Source organism: Taurulus bubalis, assembly GCF_910589615.1.
Source record: "Taurulus bubalis genome assembly, chromosome: 16".
Taxonomy (NCBI): Eukaryota; Metazoa; Chordata; class Actinopteri; order Perciformes; family Cottidae; genus Taurulus; species Taurulus bubalis.
The window spans coordinates 10,533,940-10,549,071 of NC_136604.1; the positions used below are offsets into that span (position 1 = coordinate 10,533,940).

The 15,132-nt window shown below is 38.0% G+C and overlaps 2 protein-coding genes across 2 annotated transcripts; both read left to right on the forward strand.

Annotated features, from left to right (window-relative positions):
• Window positions 1-6,681: 6,681 nt before the first annotated feature.
• LOC306749153 (putative 2-ketogluconate reductase) lies at window positions 6,682-8,826 on the forward strand (the record flags this gene model as incomplete). Its single annotated transcript, XM_079232410.1, has 5 exons — window positions 6,682-7,057; window positions 7,475-7,646; window positions 7,952-8,130; window positions 8,249-8,345; window positions 8,490-8,826. 5 exons carry the CDS (start codon window positions 6,682-6,684, stop codon window positions 8,644-8,646), a joined length of 981 nt encoding a protein of 326 aa, XP_079088536.1. The 3' UTR covers window positions 8,647-8,826.
• Window positions 8,827-9,953: 1,127 nt separating this feature from the next.
• Window positions 9,954-14,050, forward strand: psmg2 (proteasome (prosome, macropain) assembly chaperone 2). Its single transcript, XM_079232401.1, has 7 exons — window positions 9,954-10,095; window positions 10,825-10,996; window positions 11,569-11,627; window positions 11,891-12,009; window positions 12,097-12,276; window positions 13,364-13,484; window positions 13,775-14,050. The coding sequence occupies exons 1-7, from the start codon at window positions 10,039-10,041 to the stop codon at window positions 13,853-13,855; spliced, it is 789 nt and encodes a 262-aa protein (XP_079088527.1). The 5' UTR covers window positions 9,954-10,038; the 3' UTR covers window positions 13,856-14,050.
• The last annotated feature ends 1,082 nt before the right edge of the window (window positions 14,051-15,132 follow it).

Below are 15,132 nucleotides of genomic sequence, written 5' to 3' on the forward strand. Positions count from 1 at the left end.
TTAGGAATTCTTGAGTTATGGCCAAAAATATGATTGCGTTCCTGAGACAAATTTGCTGTGTTCCAATACCCATACTCCCAAACTATTTAGTATATTAGAAAAATATTTAGTATGTCCCAATACAAAGTATTTAAAATGCAGTATGCCAAAAGTACTATCGTCTACTTTATCCAGTTGCATTTTGGAGTAGGCAAGCCAGCATGCTTTTCAAGCTATTCTGACCCACAATCCTTTGCGCAGCAGATATGAGCAAAAAGGTCAAAGTACAGGTGCCATGTTAAGAGAAAGTATGTCCCAATTGAATGCATACTGCATGCAACAGTACGTACTTTGTAAAAACAGCTGCAGTATGTACTAAAAGTGAAAAGGAAAAGTATACGATTTGGAACACAGCTTTGAAGAATTGTTTTCCAGGCGTTCTTGAGAAGGGACAGACGAATAAAGGGATAACCCCAAAACATGATGCCACGACTATCGCTGCCATGGAGACATAAAAACCTGCCCTTTGACCTCTTGATGTGACAAGAGGTCTTGAATGCATGCATCTGAATGAAAAGCAGCTTGCTCAACAAATATCGTTTGTCTACTACAAAGTTTGTGTTAAAGTACAAATTCAAGCTAACTCAAATCAAACAGGAAGAGGATACATCTAAAAATATAATATTAGTTTTAAAATATATATAATATAAAATATGGGACTTCAACTATCCTAACTTACTTAAGAAGTAGTGTTTCCACACTGTGTACCACATGAAAATAAAAAAAGACAACTGCCCAAATACATCCAATAAATCCCTGTTAAAATGTCTTAAATCCCATTATAGTTATATTTGAACACAGAATGATACATTTAAAGTTCAAATAAGATGTTTCAAAACAATGATGTAAAATAGGCTTTTCCCCAGAAGACATTTGGACTTGTCACAGTAGGAACAACACAGGTGTAAAAAATGAGCTTAATGATGGAGGAATTCCAATTAGCTGCTCTGATTTCAGGTTCCTGGTATTGTGCACACTTGCTCACTGGAATACCTGAATAAAACAGAGCCATCGTTAGTGTTATTACCAACATCTGTGCTTTTTCTACAACAAGTAAATGTCTGTGAGAAAGGCCGGTTAAACAGAACGGTTCTCAACCTGAGAATAGAGGCCAATCCAAGACGGGTCACAAGATGATTAAAGGGATGAGAGAGAGAGAGAGAGAGAGAGAGAGAGAGAGCGAACGAACGAACGAACAACTGTTGCACACAATTGTTTAGTTTTCTTAACTTATCTTGTGAAATAAGTACTAGATTGTCCACCGGCCATAACCTGCACATATTTCCTCACTTTAAAGGGTCCCAAGATGTTGATTATGAGCCAAAAATGTGAGGAACCAATGTCTTACTCATTCTTGCTGTTGTCTGCTGATTCTACTGATATGCTACTGTTAAAAGAAATTAAAAAAAAGCCCATGTGAAGTTACTGTGCTGCCACACAGACACAGATTGATGTAATACCGTCATCTAGTGGGTACTTGTAGGTTAGAGCAAGGGTTGAGTTCTCAATCTCAAACTTTTGTTGGTCCATTTCTGATTGTAAAAATAAAAAAACAGCTGACTAAACCTTCTAAAATAAATGAGAAAAAAAACATTGTGTTAACAAGTTAACTGTAAATATGTTTTATGATACTCACTATCAGATGCAATGACCTATATATATATATATATATATATATATATATATATATATATATATATATACACAGTTTATATATATATATATATATATATATATATATATATATATATATACACAGTTTATATATATATATATATATATATATACATATATATATATATATATATATATATATATATATATATATATATATATATATATATATATATGCTGCTTATTCTCACCCATCAGTGCCTGCCCTTATGAATCCAAAATGAATACAAAAATGAAGGTTGACTTTTTCTGCCTCTGAGGAAAGTTTAAGCCAATCAAATCTGGGTGGATGGTCTGAATACCACCCGGGTAACATGAACGTATTCTTGGGAGGCTCTGGAAATGTATCCTGACGTGCATATAGGCTTCTGTTGAAACTCACTTGTTGAGTAGAGGCACATTCGGCGTGACGGAGAGAGCAAAGCACTGCAGTTACACATTGTTCATTTACCTCCTGTGTGGTGTTTGGGTCTGTGGGACCCATTTTCATTTTTTATCAAACGAAAAAGTATACGATTTTTTTTTTAACTCGGACTGTGAAGAACATAAATCAGAAGAACATAAATCAGAACATATTTTCCATGACCACACACTGTACACAGTTTATATTACATACAAGATGTTCAGGTCCACATGGGTTTAATAAGAGTGTGGAAATTATAGGTCCTGTGTACCTTAACCAATCTTTATTTTCTCATACTTCATCCCAGCTGAAAATTGGGGACGGGACACAATAAATATAGCTTTGCCTGTGTGGTTCCTTATCACAACTGATCAAGGTGGCCAAAAGATTCTCTGCTCAGAGGGCATTGCAATTAATTTGGGAAGAGACAGAAGCTTTTGATGATGATGTTGTGGAGGAAGATGTTTCAGAATGTGAGGATCACATTTATGAAAATTCAGAGTCTGACTTTGAAGAAGAGGATGAGATTAAGCATCGGCTAGTTCCAAAATAAAGACGAGAATCAGGACCAGCCCGTTAGCAGCTAACAAGTGAAGAAATATGGATGATCTAGCCTCAGGGTTCTATGCTCTGATCTTAGGGTTCTTGCTCTGACCTCAGGGTTATACATTCTGATCTCAGGGTTATATGCTATGTTATATATATATATATATATATATATATATATATATATATATATATATATATTCTTTTTTTATTACATTTTATAAAAATATAATAAAATGAGTAGCACATGAATTCATAAATGTGATCTAACAAAGGTAAAGGGCAAATATTAACCATATATGTTGTTTATATTGCTTATAATTGGGATGAAGTAAACATTTGAGTATTTTAATGTAAAATTGTGTGATTGTATTGACTTTAAAAACCCCAAAATGCAGCGGGTCCACCAGACTCACGAACACTGGCTGAATTCCAAAAATATGAACACCACACAATGGTTAAATCTTATTTTTTTACATTTAGTTCAGCAAAGGACTTATGGCTTATTGCATTATGGCTTAGTGAGCTGACAAATTAAAACAAGCTACAGTTGTCTTTGATGTAAAAAAATAAGTCAGCAACACATTTCCTTTAATACATTTTTATGACATTCGTTATTGTGAATTCACAGATATCTCTATAATCTGTTATTGTAATGTATGATCATTCTTATTAGAATTTGCATATACTTTGACTAATAGATTTGTGTTGTTCATATTACTCCACCCTTTCATGATGTAGCATAGGAAGAGAACTGACAAGTACTTGCTTTCTTCTTTTTCATGTACTGTCTCTGTATGGGTGGTGTGGAGTAGTACACAGTCTTGTGCAATCACCACCCAGAAGCTTCTGCCGGCCGTCACTATGTTTAATGAATTCCTCCCCTCCTCACCTCTCTTTGCTATTGGGTCAAAACCTCAAGTTTCATCTGTTCAATCTTTTACTAAACTAAATGTCCTCCTCCACGCACTCTCTCGTAACCCTCAGTTTCTACTCAATGTGTGTCAAGAACAAACAGGCTTGGGGAAAAAACCCTCAAGCTCCAACGGAAGGTGAGACAAACAAAAGGTACATGTACATTTTTATGCCATTTAAAACTTCAAAATTTCACTTCTACATAAATCCAATATTTGTTTAGATCATTTTATGCGTTTTCTTTCTGAGCACTCATTCTGGATTGTTTAGTTGACCTACAAGTTAATAATTTATTCATTGCAATTTGACCTGTGGACTTTAACTGCAACGCTTTACTTCTCTCTGTTTTATTCTGAAAGTCTTGATTATTTAATTGAATGCCTCTTAAATATATTCCATCCAGCTTTACAAATAATCCCTGCTGGGCTCATTTTTTGTGTAACATGATCAAATTAATGTGGTAAGGCAGTCCACAGGCAGCCTGCGAAAAGGACCCAGGCAAAGAGTTTATAAAAAAGGTGTGGGAAGCTTACCTGCCTTTCTTCCTGGGTAGTCATATACCTGAGGCCAGCCTTGTTGGGGGGCTAATTTGGTAAGCTCTCCTTTCTTTTTTGTGCATGTCCTAAAAGCATGATTTTAGAAATGTGATATCATCTTTCTTTTTTTTTATTAATGTGGTTCTTTTGTTTTTAAACAGTCTTTAGCACTGTTGTTCCCAGGCCTATTATATTTTAGTGTCATTTTTAAAGTAGTCATGGGTCTTTTTATGTTGTATTTTACCTTGTCGGGTTTTGTGCTGAAGGGGGGGGGGCACAGTGATTTTTATTGTGTCACTTATTGTGTTTACTGTGAACAGGTCCATTTTAGAGAGATAGCAAGTGTGATTACTGTCACATATACAGTATATTGACAATATCGGCCAGAATGCAAAGTCTCTGCTACATCCAATGTTTGAGGAGACTATGGGGTTCAGGACAATCAACCCGGCTTCTTAAAGTGACAAGCATGCACAGATCTTTACGCCAACTGCAACACAAAAAGGTAGGCCTATTGTCCAATTTGCAATTTACAGTTTGAGTTTTTGGGGGGATATGCAGAAAATCAACTTTGGTGAGGGTATAAAGAAAGGGTTGGGTGCAAAGCTCAAGATCAGAGGTCTTATAATCATATAATCGTTGTTGCACTGCAGAGGAATTAAGAGTGTAACATTATAGAGTTATGGGCTAGGAGGGAGAGCTTAGTGTTTGGTTCAGGTTCAGATTTTAGGGCTGAATTATGGTCCAGACTTGTATGGAAAAATCAAATGTCTTAATTATTTTAATTGGTTAAATGCAACTTCCTCAGTTCAGTCCAACCAAATACAACATGATTAGTTTACCCGTCATGGTGAGTACCACTTGCATCATGACACAATGAGTGTGATAGTAGTGTGCACTGGTAGATAGACAATAATATAGCTCAGAAATCATTGGACTGGCATTTGATTTGTAGATGTTGGAATGGAAAGAGAATTTCGACAAATATAACAAAGTTTGCTGAATTACAAAGTGAGAAAAAGGATCTATGGCCTGGATTCTTATAAAACACTGAAAACTACTAACATTATAAAGTAATATTAGTAGTATTGTTGTTATTATATTGTAGTGGTATAAATAGTAGAATCAGTAAGACTAGGAGCAATAATACTGTTGAGGGAGAAAGCTTTTATTTTGAAGTCCTCAACCTATCCGAAGAAGCTCTTCCTGGTTCAAGAAGAGCGCAAAACAACACACGTGAGAAGTTGTTATGTTCCTACTGAATTTGTCATTATTCTTAGTTGACTTTTGAGTGCGCCACTGGTTGTAATGATGTGATTGTTTATTAATGTGTATTTAACGAAAAGGGATTTGAGTAATCAGAGGCATCGACCTTGAAAACTGTGTGCTTTTCAACATGCAAACAGACACTGCTTTCCAAATTGCATACTTTTCTTTCTACTTTAAAGATATTCTGCAGTTGCCTTTGCAAAATCGGTAAATGCATGCAGTATGTATTTAACTAGGACATACTACTTCCTCATAACATGGCACCTGGTGCTTTTATCCACTCATATATGTGCAGCACAGGGAATCAGAATATTGGGTCAGAAAAGCATGCTGGTTTGCATACTGCAAAAAGTGACTGGATGTGGTAGAACATCGTGGATTTTTTTGCATACTGCATTTGACATACTAAATATTTTTCTGGCATACTAAACAGTATGGTAGTTTGGGTATTGAAATGCATCTATGCTTCCTTGCGTCCTCTTTTTATTTGGCTTGAAAATTATTCCCTCTCCGCCATCATGGAGGATCTTCCAATCCCAAAATAAATTCACCTCAAAGAGACAAAGAGAGTGGATGCGCCTAGTGAGCGAGGAAACACCTGTTTATCCTTAAGTCTTTTCAGCACCTGCCTCATAAAAGAGGAGGGAAACATAGCTGTAATAATCTAAAAACCATGGCAGGATTCTACAAATGTAACTGTTCCTTTTTGTATTCATAAATAGTACTTATTAAAGATTAACAAAATTCCTACCCATCACAATTTGTGTAGTGCCTTGCAAGGCGCTGTTCCAAACGCAGTCCTTAATAACCTTTCACCTTGATGTTGTGTTTTTATGTTGAATTTTGGCTACATAGTGCTATAATCCTTTAAAACATGTTTACATGTCGAAACAGCTGTTTTTTCATTCAGCACTAATTTGCTTGATGTTGTCATAAAGATAGACCGGAGTGTTCTCTTCCTCGCATCCTCACTCGCATCTCTTTTGGACGGTACAAAGATGCGAGGAAAGCAATCGAGGAGACACGTTAGCACATTGAAATGCACCCTGTGATTAGTATGTAGAACTGTCTGTGACGTCGCATGTCAAAGCACATCTCTTCTTCTAACTCCTTGCCAGAAAGCAAATAAGCATATTTCCTCAAATGTATTATTTCAATGTATAATGTGTTTTAATGTATACAATGCTAAAAATATACTAGAGACTTTTGGCCCCTGAGAGTCTGTTACAGACACTAATTGCTCTTCTTTGATATAAGATGTGTGTAATGGCTTGTCAAACTGTGTTTTAACTCCAGGTAATGGAGGACAACAAACCATGGGCTCTGATCTCAGAGGTGGGCGAACAAGGTTACATTGAAGAGGTCACTGACATACTGGAACAACACTTCCGTATCATCTGCCTCAAAGACTTCCTTAAAAACTCTCTGGTGCACGGGCCAAAGATCCAGGCCATATTGATGTGGAATGCCCGCCCTAGAGCGGAGCCTTCGGTGCTCAGTTTGCTTCCCTCGCTGAAGGTGGTCGCCAACGGAGGTGCGGGCATTGACCACCTGGATTTGCCGTACATCGCCAGTCTGGGGGTGAAAGTGACCAACACGCCAGGTGTAGTGAGTGATGCCACTGCAGATATCGCGATGGGTCTGCTTCTGGCATCGGCACGCAGGATCGTTGAAGGTGAGCCAAGTCAATTTGACTTTGAAAGATAAAAATCATAAATTTTCTCCAAGGGCTTAAAAAAAAATCTGTGTGACACCATGTCACTGAAACCCCGGCGCTTCTCAGCAGCCCACTGCTCCTGCTAAAGTTTAAATGCAGAGACCTCATTTCATGTATGTAAAAAGTATGGAATATGACAAATGTAATCATTTTACTTTTATAGACCAAAATCATATATTTTCTCCAAGAGCTTAACAATGTGTGTGACAGCATATATATCCTATGTATCCTAGAACTCCCAAAGGTCAAAGGTTAACTGAATTCTGTAATGTACTTCTAACTAGTTTTTTTCGCAGAAGGACAAACGAGGCTTTATGCGCCTCAATGGTGATGAAATAAACCATCTAATTAAGGATCTGTCCTGTTTTTCTGTAGGTCACCAAATAGCTGTAGACCCCAGCATTACCTGTATACCACTAAACCTGATGGGAGTTGAAGTCACAGGGTCGACTCTGGGGATTATTGGAATGGGACACATTGGCTGCAAAATTGCTCAAAGAGGCAAAGGATTTGACATGAAGATACTGTATTACAACAGGAACAGGAGGTAAAAGTTTGACGACTTAATAGTTAGATTGGTTCATTTTGAAATTCCTGAGTAAAATCTTAGTCGATGACTAATTCATATCAAATACAGACATAGTTCCTGGATCTATAACTGTTGTACAGCCAAAAGATATAAATAGTGATAAATGATTAATGACAATTAAAACATAAAATAGACATAATATCATGTCCAAATCCAATTATGGACAAAAAAAGCTTTGCCTACTTCTCATTACTATATGTTAAAGCACCACATCAAAGAGACAATGTTAATCGTCAGCTTCATCTTTTCTTTGTGCTGTTCAGGAGTGTTGAAGATGAGGAGGCAGTTGGTGCGAGTTACCGGGAGAACATGGACGACCTGCTGAAAGAGTCTGACTTTGTCATGCTGGCGGTCAACCTGACCCCTGAGACCACAGGCCTGATCAGCCACAGAGAGCTGTCCCTCATGAAACCCACAGCAACTCTGGTCAACATCAGCAGAGGTGAAAATAATGTATTTCTTAGACTTTACTTGCTTATGTATTAAGTATTACAAACGTTACTGTGAAGTTATTCTGAAACACTGATGTTTAAACTCATTTTGTACTTTTCATGCCTCAGGTCTGGTGGTGGACCAGGATGCTTTAGTCAAAGCTTTGCAGTCTGGAACAATTCGTGCAGCGGCATTAGATGTGACTCACCCTGAACCCTTACCAAGGTCTCAGCACACTCTTTAACCAGAATCACAATTAATAACATCTCTAAATGTTAAGGTCTGCTTCCTTTGCTGTTAAAAACATCAAAGGAAGCATCATTTAACCTTTGCTGGCTCCTAACAACTCCTCTTCTTCCTCCTGTGCAGGGATCATCCTCTCCTTGGCCTTCCTAATGTGCTGATCACGCCCCACGTTGGCACTAACACTACCGCTACAATAAGGAAGATGGTGCTGAAGATGGTAGACAATGCGTTGGCTGTACTGAATGGTCAAGTTATTCCCAATGAAGTCAAACCAAAATGACTTCACTGATGGTCCCTTATCTGTCTGTATTTAGAAGTTGTTGTTTTTTAAGTAGCACTTTAGTATGAATGAATGAATATATACTTTATTAATCCCCAAGGGTAAATTTTTTTGTCATCATCAGTAGCGCCTTACCACTTGAAATACAAACACACAAGATAAAAGATCAAATATATAAAGAAGCAACAGGGATGAGAGATATATACAAATTAAAATAAAGTTATATATATATTTAAATATACACAATAAAATAGAATACAACTAACTGGAATGAAATATATTTATATTTACAGCTGAAGAGTATTCATTAATTAAGTAAATTAGATAAACAGATAGTGCAAAATGCAAAGTATATATGGTACAGTGATGAACTAATCCACGGAGGAACTAGCGAGCGGTGACTTGTTGTAAGGCCGTATAGCTGTCAGCAGGAATGTTCTCCTGTAACGGTCCTTCTTGCAGCGGAGCGTGAGGAGTCTGTTAGAGAAAGTGCTCCTCTGGCCCTGCAGCAGGTGGTAGAGAGGGTGGTCCAGGTTGTGCAATATGGACAAAAGTTTCTTCAACGTCCTCCTCTCCACCACCTGCTCCAGAAACTCCTGCTTGCAGCCGATGATGGAGCCGGCCTTCTTAACTAGCTTGTTAAGTCTGTTGGTGTCACCGGTTCCAATGCTGCTCCCCCAGCAGACAATAGCGAAGTACAGGGCGCTGGCCACAACCGACTGGTAGAACATCTCCAGCATCTTGCTGCACACATTGAAGGATCGAAGCTTCCTCAGGAAAAAGAGTCGACTCATAGTACAGTAACACAGTATTAATGTTACTATTAACTAGCCCATGTATACATTTCCAATCGTTTAATATCACTTTGCTCAATTAAAATCACACTGAATGCACAATTAATGCGAAGAATGGATATGTTGCACAAGTCTCATTATTATCTAATTATTAATATTTTACAAGTTTTGGTTAGTAGTATTGTAACCGTTATTGTTGTGTTTAAGATTTCACTGTTTAAAAAAAGGAGGGGTTTCATATCTTTACTGCACACGAAATCTTTGCAGAGCTGAGGTTTGACCCTTAATATGCCTGATTATAATAAACTCTATCTATACTATATGTATACTATTTCAAGTATACATATTAAAGGAGAGATATAGACCGATTGTGAGAGACGGTACAGATTATTCCAAAAATATTTTCTCAGAAATAAATTCACAGATCAGTTTATTCAGGCATCTACAGCAGGTACTACAGCCGCTCAATCAACAGTCGACGTCGAGCAGGAGCCCAGAAGGACCCCACATGCAGGAAGCCGGGCGAAAATAATTTTAGATAATATAATCACATTTAAATCTCCTGTTCAGTATCTGTTTGGTTCTGCTGAACGGCATCATGTTTATCTCTTCACAAAACCCGCCGCCCTCCTTCAAAGATTTCACCCTCGTTATGGTGAGTGACACCGGTTTGTAGTTTCACTTTTACAAGTCACGTTGGTCTGTGCTTCAGCCTTGTGTAGTTTGTGTTCGGACTAACAGTCTGTGCTTCAGCCTTGTGTAGTTTGTTTACCTACTAAACTACTGTTGGTTATGTTGAGAAACTAGCAAGAGCAACGTAAAAGTTCCTTGTTGCAAAGTCTTTGAATTGTATTTTGATGTATAACCCAATATCACATATTTTCATTGGTGCAGGAAGGTCCTTTACTAAATTAAGAAAAAGTATCAATACCACACTGTTAACATACTTCATTACAAATAAAAGTCCTGCATTTAAATGTACAGGTAAATAGCACTTGTGACTGTTGTTTTCTGAAATGTTACATCATTAGATAATTATTACATCTATGTATTGCTATGTAATTATTTGTAATAGTGCTGAGATTTGTTATTATTTACATTATAGATTAATTAGCTGATTATTTTCTCAATTATTAGAGGAATTGTTTGGTTCGTATAAAGTCAGTAAATGGTAACAAATACCCGTCAACCAGAGCCAGTATTTTGAGTCCAAACATAAACATAATTGAGTAGCCTGCCATTTAAGACAAGGAGAAGCAGCAAATCCTCACATGAGAAGCTAGAACCATGAAATGCAGCTGCAAAAGACTGAAAACAATAATGTTATCAAAATAGCTGCTAATTGTTCTTTATTGTTGTGTATTCCTTCTCTCTCCCTCCCCAGCCAGCAGTGGCTGTTGGTAATGTGGGCCAGCTGGCCGTGGACCTCATTGTGTCCACTCTCAACATGAGCAGAGTGGGCTACATACACACGGACTGTCTCATCCCCATGACTGGAAACAATCCATACGCCACCTGTAAAGAAGACGCTGAGGAGCTGCACACCGCTGCAGAAGGTACCGTCTAAATGAGCCAATGTCACGGTATTCAATTCACTCCAGGATTATCATGGCCTTAAGAATTCACAATAATGATATTATCTGGATATCTATAGAGCATTTAAAACTAATAATAAGAGTGAGACTATCATTCATTTAACTTTGTTAAAGATGAATTTGGGCTGGATATTTTTGGGGCAAATTAATCACACTCAAAATTCTAACTGAAACGTTTGTCACATGTCGTGCATCTCTCGCTCTCTTTCTTCTTCACGGTACATTTTGTTTGTACGCTCTCTGGCATTTTGGAGAATACTGCGAGGAACAGCACGTGGAGCTCTTTCTCTGAGCTCATAGCTCAAACAAACAAAGCTTTATTGTGTTACTCCACATTTTCTCCAAGTAATTGGTTGTCAAGGGCTAATATGACAATTGAATGTCGTTTCTTCACAGCAAAGACCAAAACATGTTCTCAGTTGGTGTCGACATACTTTGAATACATTGTGAGGCAGGTCATTAGCAATGTCCTCGTCACTGCTGTGAAGTGAAAAGAAATCCACAATTAATCTCTCAACCCTTTCTCTTCATAGTTTACACAGCACCAGAACTGAAGATGGCAGTTCTTCAAATCCGGGCGCCAATTATTCAGGTAAAACTGTTCTGTTGCAGCAGCATGAGTTGAGGCTTAATTTTTTGTGATGGGCCAAAGAAGTTTTTTGTGTGTTTGAGGCCGATCTTTTAAATTGTGTAATCCAGTTCTGCCTATTTTATTTTATTGTTTTACTTGAGATGTTTAAAGAGATCATCAACGACAACCTGTATCTTCCATGATTATGTAGTTTGTGTTTTCAAGGAGCTAGAATGAAATTGGCATTATTGTATTTGTAGTTCTAACCTTTGTTGTAATTACAGACAAAATTCAAAAAGTTCCGTCAGCTGCTTGTGTCTTGGATCAAAGCCAGCGAGTTCTCCAGGACTGTAGTTCTGTCCAGCAGCCACGCCTACCAGAGGGACGACCAACAGCTGAAGGGGTACCTGACCACGCTCTACACACCATCACTGCGTGTCTTTGCCTTTGCTGTTTACAACCTCTGCTAACAAGTGCGTGTCAATGTTAGCATTCCTTTGAGGTACCTGGTCACTCCGTCCCTGCTGAAGGTGAGTGCGGTTGCTTTGGAGGAGCTTGGCTGGAGGGAGATGGAGCGGGTACCAGCCTTCCCAGGACTGACAGACGCCAACACAGACCCACGCCTCTCTGTCCCTGGAGGAGGCATAACCAAGGGACTCTACATGGACAGGTACTGAGCGAGAGCTGTAGCCGCCTGTTGGCGACTTCATATTGAATGCTAATCACGATTGATCTGAAAGAACTAAGGGCAATTTTTATTTATTTTAAGTAGACTTATTTCAGATGTTCTCATTCATAATTTGTTTTACTTAAGTTTAAGAAGTAAACATGTGGTTGTAACTGCCTTGTGTCTGAGACATGACTCATGAGTTCTGTATAATTAACCAATTACAGCAACAAACTGCACGTTGAGCTGGTTATACATGCAGCATTCAATATGATTGACTTATTAAATTAAACACCTGTGCTCCAGCTATGTGTAGAAGGAAGCTTGCGATGTTTAACCATGTGATGACCACCTCTTAATTATTTCTCTTCAAGCTAAGGTTGGTAATCTTGAGAACGAGTACGCCAGATTTAAAAAAAAAAAAGATCCAACAGAGAGACCCGGCCTAGTGTTGCCAACTCTGATCCAGTGACCGTAACAGCACTAGCTACAAAAGTTGCTAAATCCAGGAAGAAAGTCGTCAACAATGCCAACCCATCCCTTCAGGCCTCCCTCCAAAGACAATTCCCCAAAATGATCATGATGAAAGTAAACCTGAACATGGCTGTTGGTACAAGCAATGAGAGAGGCAGGTATAATCATGACATCCGGGCCAAATTAAATGACTGGATTGATTTAAGCTGTAGCTTGCTTGTATCCCCCTGTAGCTGTAGCTCAGGGTCCCTGGTCTCCCCATAGTTCACATGTCAAAGTGTCCCTGAGCAAGAAACTTAACCCCTAATTGCTCCTGGGTGCCTCACAGGACAGCCCACTGCTCCTTAATCAAGGATGGGTCAAATGCAGAGAAGAATTCCCCCAAGGGGATTAATAAAGGATACATTATTATTATTTTATTATTAATGACAATTTAACTAAAGCTATCAAAAATGTTTTTAAAGAGCATTACCAACCATATCTTTTAATTATGAGAATGTACAACATGCTGAATCCCGAAGGCTAACGCATCGCACTAATTCAGATCATTACACTTTAAAACCGGTTGATCCGGGGTGTTTCTGATGTGTGACTGTGTGCTGGATATTGTTTTCAGTTGTGCGGAGGATCTCCCACTGGCCGTGCTGCTGCTCTTCTGTTCAGAAGGCGACAACATCCCAGACGCCTTCACGCTCGCCAACCACCTCAACGACTGGCTTCATCTGCTGGACGATCCTGTAAGTGACATGCAGTTAGATGACAGACATTTGCCTCCAGTACTTTAGAGGCAAGAAAATAAACTTGCAGAGACTGAAACTTGCTCAAGAAAAATATGTATCATAGTGGAAAGGATTAGTTGGATTTAGAACTGTCAATATACTATAATTTGTGACTTAATGGGATAGTTCAGAGTTTCTGAAGTGGGGTTGTATGAGGTATTCATCCATAGTCACCACAGCTAATACTAAGATTTACTACTACTAAGATTATATCTTTCTAATTATAGTTCTCATAATTCTCATTTCAGAGTCAAAAGCCCAACAAATGGAAGATCCCAACTTCCTGGAATCTTCTCTTTGGGAGTGGCATTCCCCCAGCAATGTTCTGATAACCACATATTTAGTTGTTCTAGCTCATAATTAGCTTCTAGGAACAGCAGCAACGTCTCATATGTATTATATTAAGTTCACCTGGTATGGACCTGAAACCTGGTTGTTAACTGACCCCACTCTCAAACATTTATCCCAGTCTACTTTTTTTTATAATGATCTTTTGTGCAGGAAGCATTTGACTGATTTCCAGAATAAAAGATTGTGACAAGAATCCAGTGTGAATTTATCTAAAACGATCAAGACTGACTGTAACTCTCACTGTACTCCACATCGGGCCGCCTGACAGAAAATGGTTGGCCAGGCGCCATGCCGTCTTCCTGGCAGTACCGCCGCTGTAATTTGATTCCTTTCTACAAACGTGTTCCAACAGCGAACAAAGACCACTAGTCTGATACATACTTTGTAATGCTGTTTTGTCAAGTGTGTGGTTTCCTGTTCTATTACATCATTGCTTTGGATTCTGTGGGGAAAAAATGTCCACACAGCATTTTTAAAGAGGGAATCATAAAATTAATGTTCTGAAAAGACACTTTTATATTTTGAAAAACATTGCTGGCCTAATTGATTAAGCCGGTAAAAATATTTTCGTAAAAATAGTTCAGGGGGTCTTTAAACCCTAAAAGCATATTTTAGATAGTTCGCGAATTTGTGAAATACATTTTTAACATTAAATAAAAAATATTGAGACCACTTTAAGTGATACCATGGCCACTTGCCAACAAAATCCCACGGTCAAATCAGAAATATAATTAGTTAATTTCCATATATAACTACATTTAACTTCATTTGTCTGTTTATAAATAGAAAGTAAGTCCTTGGGCCTCATAATTCATGCTGTTTTCATTGCTAAGGTATCAATGTTATAACCAGAGAATTCTTAGCTTAGCATGAAGAAACAATCTACTTTCATCTTCAGCTCAATGTCCATGTTATTGTTTGGTAAATCCTTTAAATGAAAACATTTGTCAAAGCAAGTTGCTATTTTTATGGATGGTGTCCTGAGCTGTGTCTTAGCTAACAAAGCGGCAATTTATATAACTTTTACACCCTGTAGCGTCGTTTCCAGTCTGTATTATCAACTCAGCTAAAAAGATGTCCCTGCATGTCAATATTTTTGGTATTATCTTAACTTACTTGTGAGCCACGCTCCTAACCTCAGATAACTGTGTAAATGACTACAGGTCTGGTCAATTATAAATTGTGTTTGTACCCAAAAGAAAATTTGAAGTACAAGAAAATTGGTGAACGTGGCAAGTTCTCCTAAACCACTTGT

What these genes read in the sequence shown, in the direction of transcription:
- psmg2 (XM_079232401.1), top strand. Translation starts at nt 10,039, where the DNA reads ATGTTTATCTCTTCACAAAACCCGCCGCCCTCCTTCAAAGATTTCACC. An exon ending in GCTGCACACCGCTGCAGAAG is followed by an intron (nt 10,997 to 11,568) that starts GTACCGTCTAAA and finishes TTCTCTTCATAG; the next exon opens with TTTACACAGCACCAGAACTG. An exon ending in AAGGGACTCTACATGGACAG is followed by an intron (nt 12,277 to 13,363) that starts GTACTGAGCGAG and finishes TATTGTTTTCAG; the next exon opens with TTGTGCGGAGGATCTCCCAC.